Source organism: Leptosomus discolor, chromosome Z (assembly GCF_034619465.1).
Source record: "Leptosomus discolor isolate bLepDis1 chromosome Z, bLepDis1.hap2, whole genome shotgun sequence".
Lineage (NCBI taxonomy): Eukaryota > Metazoa > Chordata > Aves > Leptosomiformes > Leptosomidae > Leptosomus > Leptosomus discolor.
Window position 1 is genome coordinate 17,304,994 of NC_141419.1, and position 12,735 is coordinate 17,317,728.

General features: G+C 42.4%; 1 protein-coding gene across 1 annotated transcript in view; it reads left to right on the top strand.

Annotated features, from left to right (window-relative positions):
- GRIN3A (glutamate ionotropic receptor NMDA type subunit 3A) overlaps window positions 1-11,090 on the top strand; it is a 70,473-nt gene extending 59,383 nt beyond the window's left edge. The window contains exons 7-9 of the mRNA XM_009949482.2: window positions 7,178-7,342; window positions 8,096-8,169; window positions 10,754-11,090. Coding sequence (XP_009947784.2) covers window positions 7,178-7,342; window positions 8,096-8,169; window positions 10,754-11,090 — 576 coding nt within the window. The remainder of the gene's footprint in view (window positions 1-7,177; window positions 7,343-8,095; window positions 8,170-10,753) is intronic.
- The last annotated feature ends 1,645 nt before the right edge of the window (window positions 11,091-12,735 follow it).

Below are 12,735 nucleotides of genomic sequence, written 5' to 3' on the forward strand. Positions count from 1 at the left end.
CAGCCCCCTCATCATCTTCATAGCCCTTTGCTGGACTCTCTCCAGTAGCTCCCTGTCTCTCTTGAACTGGGGGGCCCAGAACTGGACACAGCACTCCAGATGCGGCCTCACCAGGGCAGATTAGAGGGGGAGGAGAACCTCCCTTGACCTGCTGGCCACACTCTTCTTAATGCAGCCCAGGATACCATTGGCCTTCTTGGCCACAAGGGCACGTGGCTGGCTCATGGTCATCCCGTTTTCCACCAGGACTCCCAGGTACCTCTCTGCAGAGCTACTCTCAAGCAGGTCGATCCCCAACCTTTACTAGTGTATGGGTTATTCCTCCCCAAGTGCAGGACCCACACTTGCCCCTGTTAAACTTCATTAGGTTCCTCTCCACCCAGTTCTCCAGCCTGTCCAGATCTCACTGAATGTCAGCGCAGCCTTCTGCTGTATCTGCCACTCCTCCCAGCTTTGTATCATCAGCAAATTTGCTGAGGATACACTGTCCCTTCATCCAGGTCACTGATGAATATATTGAATAAGACAGGCCCTAATACTGACCCCTGGGGAACACCACTAGTCACAGGCCTCCAGCTGGACTCAGCACCACTGATCACAACCCTCTAAGCTCTGTCCTTCAGCCAGTTCTCAACCCACCTCACTGTCCAATCATCTAACCCACACTTCCTAAGCCTACCTAAGAGGATGTGCTGGGACACAGTGTCAAAGGCCTTACTAAGGTCAAGGTAGACCACTTCCACTGCCCTCCCCTCGTCCACCCAGACAGTCATTTTATCACAGAGGGCTATCAGGTTGGTCAGCCATGATTTCCCCTTAGTGAATCCATGCTGACTACTCCTAATAATCTTCTTTTCCTCCATGTGCTTGGAGATAACAGCCAGAATAAGCTGTTCCACCACCTTCCCAGGAACGGAGGTGAGGCTGACTGGCCAGTAGTTTCCCATGTCCTCCTTCTTGCTGTTCTTGAAGATTGGAGTGACGTTGGCTATCCTCTAGCCCTTGGGCACCTCTCCTGTCCTCCATGGCCTTTCAAAGATGATGGAGAGCACCTTTGCAATGGCATCCGCCAGCTCCCTCAACACTCATGGGAGCATCCCATAAGGGCCCATGGATTTGTGGGTGCCTGGTTTACCTAAAAGATCCCTAACCCAATCCTCCTCAACCAAGGGGTAGTCTTCTTTTCTTCTGACTTCTTAAAGGCTGATTGGCACATAGACTGGCAGTTCAGTCAGATAACGACCAACACATGGAATAAAACATTATATATTCTTATGTAACAGTATCCCAGCTACTAATAGCAACTTACAGATGCTTCACATGAATAGTACCTAACCTGACATTTACAATAACAATATGTGCGAACACACAAACAATGGCAGCACAAACTGACCGTGTTACTGTAGACCCACTACTTTCCACGGTGGTGACACTGGGGAAGACACAGTGCCATGCACCTCCCGCTGGTGCCTGAGGCAGAGGTCCACACTGCTAATGGTGGGGATTGGTCGTTGACCATGAGCTCCCATCTGATCCACACCATTAGCACAAAGCGAAGACAAAGTCCTTTCATCCTCTCTTCTCTCATCAGTGGTGGGATCCACTGACAGCTCTTCTCTGGAGTCTTAGAAGGAACTTGCTGAAACTTGACCTGCCATGTCTTGTGCCTGAATTGGTGATCTTTGGCCTTGGCATCACCTGGGATGCACCATCAGACAGTGCCTCGTTCGTCTTGCCACAATTTTATCCAGTTATCATCCAGCAAATTGTGCCTTTCTGCTCCGAGTTTTGCCTAGTATCCTTAAAGGTCAAAAGTTAGTTTCCTTTTTTGTTACACCAGTCACCTGACAACTTGTCATTTTTCTAGCCATTACCTTGGAGCTGTGGTTTTGTATTTGTCTCTGGTGCACTGCACGTGTCAAGGGAAGGCTATGTTGATCCCTCCACAAAGGGAATGGACTGCCCTGTGCTCATAAATAAAAGCTGCCCATCAGTCACCTTCATAGTGTCTTGTTACCAGTGCGTGAAAAACAAACACAAAGAACACGGAAAAAAGATTTCGTTGACAGGACAATTTGCTCAGTCTGCACGTATGCTGTCTGGGGAGGAGAGCTGGCCCTTGCCTGCTGGAGGAGTGGGAATGTTATAAGGCAGGGTATCACAAAATGACAGATGTCACATTGTAAAGGGGTTGTCTCAATGTGGGAAGAGCCAGTGGCATCTGGACTTGCCCGGGGGAAAAAAATACTTTCCACAATGGTCCTGAAGAAAGGACTGTGTGAGTATTGAGTCTGACAATAGAGTCAGGAGAAGCATGTTTTGAATCTCCTGGAAATGAGTAACAGATTTAGATTCACCTGTTGAAACTGAGAAGAAAAAAAAAAAAAGTTGTTCACTGTCTGAGGAGACAAAGCTGTTATTCCTAATTGACCAGCCTTTAATATCACAGAGGCACACATCTTCTCAGTACTTAATTCGGATGATATGTGTATTGTTGTTCTTCCTACTACAGACAGGACTTGGATAATGGATGAGTTGAAAGAAAAAGATTTATTACAAAAGGGAGTATTTTTCCAGATCTGTGCAAAACTCCTCACAACAAGAGGGGATGGGAACTTACCTTGCTAATGTGAGACAGTGATTTACAGTATCTTAAAATTTGGCAACTGAAACCCTAAAGCCACAGTCACTGTCTTTGCTAAGGATAATCTCCCTAAAGAGATTAAATGTATACTACTTCAATGCTGCCACTTCTTTGAGAGCACAAAAAGCCATAAGAACAAATAATAAATAAATAAATATCAGTCTCTGCAGCTACAAGAAATGCCACAATCCAGAGACAGGTTTTAATACCGTTCAGTTACTTAAATACAAGCGTCAGCATCAGTAGGATTTTGCAAACTTACTGAGATGCCCAAATGAGTTTAGGAATCTGCCCTTCATATCCGTTTATCCCTAGTAAAGCCGGAAATAATTCCTTCTTCACAGAGGTCCTGCAGAATTTAACTTTCCAATATCAGCAAAGCTGTTTAAAATCCTCCCAGGGAAAATGCTGTCAAAAAGGATAGCTTATTATTATAGCTAATAAACACATGATGCCCCTATTTAGTGTTTGGATTCAGCAGTGTGTAGCATCAGTATCTGTGCTGTGCTGCCAAACTGCAAAGAACCCACAAAAATCTTTAGAGGCTTCTAATTAGTCAAAGCTGGACTAAGGTGTATTTGATGGCTTACTCACTGCTGTCAGTACAAATAGGGCAAGTAAAGCATTTACAATCTCCTGTAGCAGGGAGTAAAGCAGGAGTTTTGCCCATGAAATCCAATAATGAAATCACTGAATGCTGTTTTTTGTCTCTGCACCCCAATTCAAAAAGAATGCAAATACTAAACTCTCTTTTGTGCATGCCCTTCCTTCTATTCAGGGCCCAAAGGAAAAAGCCTGTAACTACAGAGACAGTGGGAAATGTTTAGGTAGCAATTGCAGATATGGAATGATAAATCAGTAAAGTCTCTCCAAGCATATATAAAAAAGCAGATACCTCCACTTCTGTTCTGGTATTTGTTGGTTTTCAGAAGCTCCCAATTTTGCAGTTTGCAAGTGGCAAATAACTTTGAGGCGATTGCCAGTGTAGTGCTTAGCATCCATCAGCTGTAATCATCACAGGATTGACTGTAGTTGCTTATTGCTTCAGAACCACCACATGGGTATAATTGAGTTCCTTCTCCTAAAATTCAGGAAGCTACCCCCTAAAATGTATAATTACAAAGTTGGAGCAAGGAGGGTATTTTTATGCTGAGTTAATAGAGAATACACCACCTTAAGGGCTTTTATTCAAAGAAAAAGAAAAAGAAAGATACTGGAGTAGGGAAAGTTATCAGCTGGCCAGCAAAGACCTCACACACACCTCACCCCTACCACTTCAGCAGAGAGGAAAGCAGTCATACAGAGAATCCAGTTTATTACTGCTCTTTCCAAATATATTCTATAAATGCACCTACAAATACATACACAAACTATAAAATACAGTAGTAGAGCTTGTTGCTCTAATACCAATCAGTATGAAGCTATGAAGATGAGAGGTGCCTCTATTAGATGGTTTCCTTTATTATTTAACATGTGTGTGTCTACAGTAATTATGAACAGCTGATAAATTGTCTTTTTCCAATGGTATGTAAATGTGCTGAAATTGCTATACATAATCACTCCGTACACTGTAAGACACACTGTGCTAATTATTTCTCCCCTACCTTGCTTCCCCATTTAATTTAGTCTCAAAAATTTCCCTCTACTGTGCAGCCTTTATCAGGCAGCTCTTCCAATGCATTATCTTCTGTATTGCTAGTTGAAATACTATTGATGCTTTGTTTTGGCATTTCCTTTCCGAGGAAAAGATGTCTCGTTTGGGACAATTTCAAAAGCTATCCATTACAAGTGAAAAAAGCATCCGAGAAGCCAGTGCTGGAATTTCTTCCACCTGTTTCCAGGGAAGGTAGAAAACTATTTTGCAGAGCTGACGGAACAGCGAGCCAGACCCCCTCATCAGCATAGATCAGAGCAGCTTTTCTGAAGACAAGGGAGTTATTTTTCATGTAAGGAGCTGGCCAAGTGTTCTCTCTGCAGCACTACTGGAGTGACATCAAACACTGTCCTCAGGCTGGTGGAGACATCTCACACATGCAGGAATCCTCACTGCAATTGCCACTGTGTCTCTTATTATTGCTTTGAATGGCTAGAGTTTTATCATATTCCATTAAGCCTAGTTCCTATTCTTAGCAATATAAATACTCCCTACCATACAGCAACCTAACACTAGCAGATCAGGCCTCCTTAGTGATTTCTGCTGCCTTTGGGAACTTCTGCATTACTTCTCAAGATCCTCAAAAGGACCTTCATATAGCTGATTGACTGGTTCCTGCCACTGAGGCAGTTGTGGCAGTGTCCACTCGTAGACTGCTACTTTGCATGACACTAAACAGGAGTAGCTTGGGAGCGTGTATATATACATATACACACACACAGGTGTGTTCTTCAGATGACTGAGCAAATTATTCCTTTTCAATTATTCTTTTTCTCATTCAATTTATTTTTGTATCTACTGTAAACTCTACATCTCTAAGGAAGCTGTTTCATACTTGCCTCTTACCATACTTTTTGAGAAGCAAATGATTTGCATTAGTGGCTCTTGGAGAAGTAGCAAAAGCACATTTAACTGGCATGTTCAGCTAGTACAGAGCGCAGTCTTTTTGCTTCTTACAGGTACTTATTCTGAGATAGTCCATACTGAGGTCTTGGCTTTAAAGACCTCTGAGAAAAAGGTCAGATGTGGGGCCTCATTCTGCTTTTACACTACATGGGCTAAAAGTTGGGCTTCACTGCTGATTAAAATAAGCAGGCCAGGTAACACAGGCCTCCTCTCAAACACTTTGGGTTTTGAGAGGTTGAAGGTGTTACCACCTATGATTTATGTGTCGCCTTCTTGTTCCCCTAACTAGAAGGACAACGTATGGGACAACAGGCTCTTGCCAACACAAAATTCCAATGCTCAAAGGGACGTTTTGCTTTTAGGTTGAACTGATGCACTCTTAGCATCAGAAGACCCTCGTGCCAAGACTCTTGACACCCTTCTACTTCAGAATCACTCTGTTGTGGTTTTCCACTTCCCTTTCCTGGCCACAGCAAGTTTCTTTAGAAATTGCTTTTATACCTCCATTATACCTTTCAACACCCTTGAAGTGTTTATTCACTGGTACAAAAATTCTGCTCAGTGTGCTTCGGGGCAAGCAGGTTGATTTTGGCAGAGAACCTCCGAAACAGAGCTCATTGCCAGTGCCACACGCAAAATTTCTCACTCTGCTAGATTGCTGAAGTTCTGTTCTTGCTAAAAATCTGTGATATGCTATCTTGTATCATCGTGTTTTAAAGAACAGAAATCAAATATGAAAACCAGAAGGCAGAAATACTGCTTACAGTCACCCAACAAAAGTACAGAAAGGGGCTTCCAGGCCTTCAACTTCAATGGACTCATCACTAATCAACTTTGGCTTAAAATGACCTCATAAGATTTTTCAGACATTCTGTGATACATCTTTTGACTAACTCCACTTTCTTTTCTGAATTACACTGTTCTAGTCATAACAAAGAACAATCCCCACCACCACCCACCAAACTAACAACAAACTGAAGGAACACACAGGTCCATTATCCAGGGTGATAGAATCCCAGATACTATCTCCTGGCACACAACCCTACCGAAGCAATTTTCTGCTCCTTTTTTTTTCCAACGCGGGGAATAACATTCTTTAACAGAAAGGCACAAGTAGAACTTGTATTCTTGGAAGTATTTCCAAAGTAGTCTGTGGGTAGTAATTATTAGCAAGAGTTTTTAGTTGCTGATAAACTCATAACTGAGTTATGGAGGCATGAGAATAAAGGTACTAAGATTATACATAACATGCAAACCTCACCCACGCATTGGGGTGCAGGAGTTAGTAGTACAGATTGCTGTTGTACATGGTTTCTTGGTCTTCAGATAAGATTAATGCCAATGAGAGACTTTAATTAAAGGCTTCCTACCCTACATGAAAAAGGTGGGTTGGCAGAACAAGGTGAGAGTGTTCATAATTGCAGTCGGGGTTACTAACAAACACAATTGCAGTCCTGTTAATGTAGAGAGTAGAGAAGTGTCGTGTTTGTGCTACTACTTCAAAACATTTTCTCCATGACCTTCTGTCAAGGATGAAGCACAAAAAGTGGAAGTTAATGATCACTTCCCAGAAAATAGGAACAGTCGGTCTTGGCTCACTGCTGATGAAGGACTTGGTCTACAGTTCATTGACTGCATTCTGTCAAGCAGTATTTGCTTTTACAAGTGCAAAGACACCACAAATACTGTTTTCTTGTACATGGTCAACAGTTAACCTTATTAGGGGAACAGCATGAGGAAAACAATTGCCTGGTCTTTGATTCTCATTCCCATGATGAGTCCTTTCCTCTGATTGAACACCAAGCTTCCTGCAGCACAGAAAGGCTTTGTTGTGAACAGTGTCCAGACTATTCTGCAGTATTTCACCACTCTGTATTCAGTCAGACCACATTTCCAGATGAGAAAACAGAAGCACCTGTTAAAATACACTAACAGCCTACTTCATTTACTTCCCCTTTTGGTTTTATTCACAGACACTGCAAATGGGAATCAAGCATTTTTCTGGGCTCTTTGTGATGTTGTGCATTGGGTTTGGCTTGTCCATTCTCACTACCATTGGGGAACACATCGTGTACAGACTGGTCCTACCACGAATCAAGAAGAAATCCAAGATGAAGTACTGGCTCCATACAAGTCAGGTACGTATTCAAAAGGAACCCTGTGAAAGTCATGTGGCTGATTTAAAAGGCCTGGACAAGAACAAGGTGTAAAAAGTTGTAAGAGCACTGATGATTGGCATTTGAAGTGTGACAGCAGCTTCTGGAATTTGAAGAGGCTTACTCTGTGATGGAATGAGAAGCACAGAGTTCAAATATTTACAATTGCGAAGCCTACAGAAGGGACCTCCCCATTTGCTCTCTTAACCTTACAACTCTTGGACACAAGAAACAAGTGTTATTGTCCTGAACTGGCTAAGCAGAACATTTTCTCTCACTGTTACAGGTTCCCAAAATTTTGATGCATGCAGGAGATACATTCTAGGGAAAAATTTCTAGGGAAAATAATGGAAGAAAATTGCTCTAGGAGTTTGCTCTAAAGGAAGAGGTTACTTTGCAGCAAAGGCAAAAAAAGGAAGAGCTCCTATTCCTTTAAAGAAGCACAGTGAAAGAGATATTTAGAAAGTAACAAAGTTTGCCAAGATCCACTTTTTTTCTGAGGAATTCTGACACCAAGGATTGTGTGCAAACTATCAACCTTTCAGATTGCCCTTCCTTGGGAAAGTATGGGAAAATAAATCTGTTGTAATGACAAAGCACAGGCATCGCTTGTATCCTTGAACGTGCAAAATAATTTATGCTCAAGTCCATCACACAAAGCTCAAATGGTTTACCTATTTATGGGGCTATTCTTAATCTTGCTTTTTCTAATTTATTTTCTTCTTTTCACTCTAGAGATTACATCGTGCTCTGAACAGTTCATTTATTGATGACAAACGCCAGCCTAAGACAAAACATGTAGAAACAAGGTAGGAAGTTTTTCATGCCTTAAAACACAAACTTCAAAAAATACTTTGACGTTACATACGTTGTGTTTGGATATCTACTGATGGATGTAATACACTCCAGAGATAATTAAAAAAAAAAAAAAAGAAAAGAAACAAGATAGAAGCGACAAGAGAGAGGCATAAATTAATTGTTTCCAACAGAAACAAAATCCTGAAGTTCTGTTCTTTAATAATTTTGCATACAAGCTAATAAAAGCACCTCCATTCTAAAGACAGGCTTTGCCATTTTTTTAAGGCTGTTGCCCTTGGTTTTAGGTAATTACTCACATACTAAAGCACTAGCAGAAAGCAAGGGCCCTGTGACGTAGCTTCAGAGAATGGGAGGTCAGGCAGTATATATGTTAGAAACTTTCAGCTTTCCTGTTTTTTACAATGAGAAATAAGAAAGCTGAGAAGAGGAAAATGCAGTCCTTTCAGAAACCTTTGTCTCAAATAACTCTTGTTTTCATAGCCTATATCTTCTGCAGAGGGGACAATCTTATCTATAGCTACCAGAAACACAAGGCATTTTATTACAACTATACTTTGCTCAGTAACTCGAAACTATTAGTGCATTTTCTAAGGACACAGGCAGCAGTATTGCTTTTCTACAGATAAGTTCTGCCTCAAACTATAGAAAAAAAAATGTTTCCCAGGCTGTTGCTAGATATTTGGCATGACTGAAACCCAATATGTAAATGTATGTTGTGTTTAGTTTGTCATTCCTGCACTAATGGCAGCAAATTTAAGTAAGCATTATAAGCTTGCAGACTGCCTATACCAAGTACATAAAAGCACATACAATTAATTTCCTGCATTCATTCCTTCATCTTACTACCCCACAAAACCCCATAGTGTGGCATCTCCTTGTACACAGCAACTCCTCACTTTTGATCTTTGAACACTGTACCGGGAGCTGACTGGTGCAAAGCATTTCCTCCTCTTACACCCTCCTCACTGGATGATAGCGTTCACAGTCCCACAACCTGAGACACTAACTCAGCTGGAGGAAGTCTTCCAGAGGAGAGTGCTCTCTGTGTCTTTCATGATATCATTTGCCAGATATTGAGCAGTGCAAAAATTTCTTAACAGAAGATGGCCATAAGCCCCACAGAGAGTGGCTTAGAAAAAGAACCACACGAGTATTCTCTCAACATTGAGGGTGAAGATGTGCTGCTGCCCAAAAACTTCTGCCCACACAGCGTCAAGCCCACATGTGTGTGCATACACACCCACCCACCATCCTTGCTTTTCTTATGGTCTGAGCTGCTGTTTGCACAGAATTATGGTGAATTTAACTACAGACACCTAGTAGTAATGGTGCCCAGCTTGCGATGAACACTGATGTGGCAAGGTATGACCCCGGGCTCTCAAATCAATTATGTTATTATTTTATTCCTGCTGGGAACTGTGGAATTATTAAAAGTACTAAGATACAGCAAAGAGGTGAAAGAATTTGTATTATGCTACTGCTGTTCTTCTCGGGGAAGAAAATCTACTGTTTTTTTCAGGTCATAACTTTCCAAGAACTAGGAGAGCTGCTCAGCATCAGTAGCCAAATTGTAAAGGGTTTTATTTACTTTATGAAACTTGAGTATTAACTGTGGACTCTGGCCTTTATTAAAACCACCTGACCAGACAAAAGCACCGCCAGCAGCAGCAGCAGCTGTATCAGTACTAACACTTTATTAAAAAGTTATGTTTTTATGAGAGGAAAGAAAAGTGTATCAGAAATTATGGATTAGTGATGTGACTCTGAGAAATACCTACAAAACAAAGGGCTGCAGCTTCTTTGAAACATGTACTTCTGCTTCGAGGTAAGTTGGTCATACTGGCTGCCCAGAACCCTGGTGACCACAGGTTTGGCAGAGCTACACAGCAGGGAGACAGCTTTGGGCACCACAGCCCCTTCTAAGTAGTTACGCTCTTTGCTAGGCAGACTTTTTTGTCCACACTGTCTGTGGACTGTCAGGTCCAGACTCCTCCTAAAACAAACCTCCTAAAACCAATTTTTTTCAGGTTTGGATACACCACCTTGTTGTGTCTATCCCCCAAAGCGCAAGCAGCTGCTCAACAAGACTTCCAAGTCCAAAGGGCATGCTTTCCCCTATGTCTCCCCACACCAACTCTAGGCAGTCTCTTTCCTCTGCCATGGAAGTAAATGCCCAAGATAGCACAGATTATTAACACAAAGGAGTAACACCATAATCTACTTCAGACAATGCAACCACAAAAGCTTTCAGGAAGCTTTGGAGGAGGACTCAAATTTTCCTGAGCTGGAGTTGAGAGGACTGTAATTTCATAACTAACAAAAATGAAGTTTTGGGGAAGATGACTTCTAGGATTCTGTTCTAGTCTGTGCTATGGTTTAATCACAAAAATTCAGCCATTTACATCAATGATTTGTGCTTCTCAAAAACAGTAATTCCAAGGATAAAGGAATAATATTTCTATGTAATTTGTAACAGCAGCATCATATTTTTCCAGTAGAATGGCTCAGAGGGGAGGGCTGCATACACCCAAGAGCAGGTTCTGATTTTGTATTAACTCTCACATCTCTGTTCAGGTCCCATGTAGGGAACAGCCAGCATGCTGTGTGGAATACAGCCAATCCGGGCAACTGTCACGGGAAAAAATACATCTGCACTGATGAAGGGAAAAATGAGGTGACAGTGGGACAGCACCAAGACATCCCCCTGCCACAGGTGAGGAGAGAGACTCCGGCTTCTTTAACAACCAACGGGAAAGCAGAGTCCCTCAATATTGCTAGGACCTCAGTGATGCAAGAGCTTAAGGAGCTGGAGAAGCAGATTGAAATCATCAAGCAGGAGCTGCAACTCGCTATGGAGAGGAAATCAGAGCTGGAAGAGTATCAGAGGACAAACAGGACTGCAGAGCCCTAGGCCACAGCATACCTGGGCCCCCTCCCCTTTTCTTCCTTTCTCCCCTTCCTCTGTAAAATTTGTAAAACACTTTTGTAATGCCAGAAAGAGGTGCAAAAATAAAGCAGGCAATATGCTTTTCATGAGAGGAGAACTGCAGCAGCCCACAGCCACTGCCACCCTCCTGAGTCCTCCTCCTTTCTTGAAAAGTTTCTCATTCTCCTGGCAAACATCAGCCATTCCCAAAGGACTAGAGAAACAAGGAGCATCCAAACAGTAAGAGTTCCTGGTTCCTCTACTTGACAGTACAGTGGGGTTCCCACTTTTTTAGCCCTTTCTGTGCATTAATTCAAAAAAAAAAAAAGGAAAAAAAAAATAGAAGGAAATTTAAACTGCTCATTGGAAGCATGTCCCTTGTTGGTATGTTTTTGTTGTGATATCTATGGGTCTAGTCTCCATTCATGCTAAGGCTCCTTATGGTTGCCTCATTACACTAGGTGCTCGTTCTGTGTTGGCAATCCCTTCCCTCCTGGCACAGAGTGTGGTTTCACAAAACAAATTCTTGGTGGCAATCCCAGTACACAGCATTCCCTCAGCTCAGTCAGCACAAAAGCAGATGTGGCTGCTCTGTGACTGTGATAAAGGAACTCACCCACCTTCAAAATAACTTGACAAAAACCAAACCACCACCTCTGTCTGCTTCTGAGCCTCGGCTTGGCTTCCACTCCCACCCAGAGAGAAGCCATGCAAACAGCTGTACCAGGAGATGCGAGGGTATGGGTTCACTGTGGCACAGAGCCAGGATGATGAGAAAGGAGGGGTGGCAGTACTGTAAACCAGTACTTACGCTGAAGGTGAGGTATTTATCACTGCGAAACTACTCGCTCCTTTAATATTTTCTGTCTTCAGTTGACAGTAAGATTCTTTCTCACAGCCAAAGTGACATAAAGGGGTTCTGATCCATGATTTATTCTGACACCAAGCTCCCACCAAAGTCAAAGAGAGTCACCAAAGCCTCCCTGTGGACCAGGGCTCACTGTGAAGGAGAATGAGTTTCAAAGGCAATGTACTGAGTGGAGTTCCCTCCCACCTGGATGATGAGTAGAGGGGAAGGAAGGGTAAGCTGTTCAGCATCTGAATAAATACTGCATCAACCCAAGTGACTGTGTTATTTGAACAGGATTTCTTTCAATTTTTAAACAACACTTCCCAACACATCCTGTATCACAGGGAAAAAAACATTTTAACAGTCAGAATTAACTCTGGTCTCCCACATCCATCAAAGTCATTTTTACCCTCTCTGTATCTCCAGACACCTGTGTGAGTCTTGCCAGGGGTTATGTTCTCACCAGGCATGGTTTAAAAGCTATAGGCAGATCCAAAATTGTATTTTGGTGTTTCAAAAAGGCATTCTACCTTTTTGCACTTTCAGCCTTTGAAAAACACTTGCAAATTAAAAGATCTGCATGGACCACTAAAAGCTGATAGCTGTGATACCGACACTAACTGGCTTCATCGAGTTCATATTCTATTAGCTGCTTGAGTCCTTGGCCTCTGCTTTTGGGCAGCAATTGTGTCTGCTTCATCCACTACAGTCAGTAACACAGGAAAGGGTAATTAGGACATAAACCAGGCAAGTGGGATTCCGAGCCCTACACATCAGATA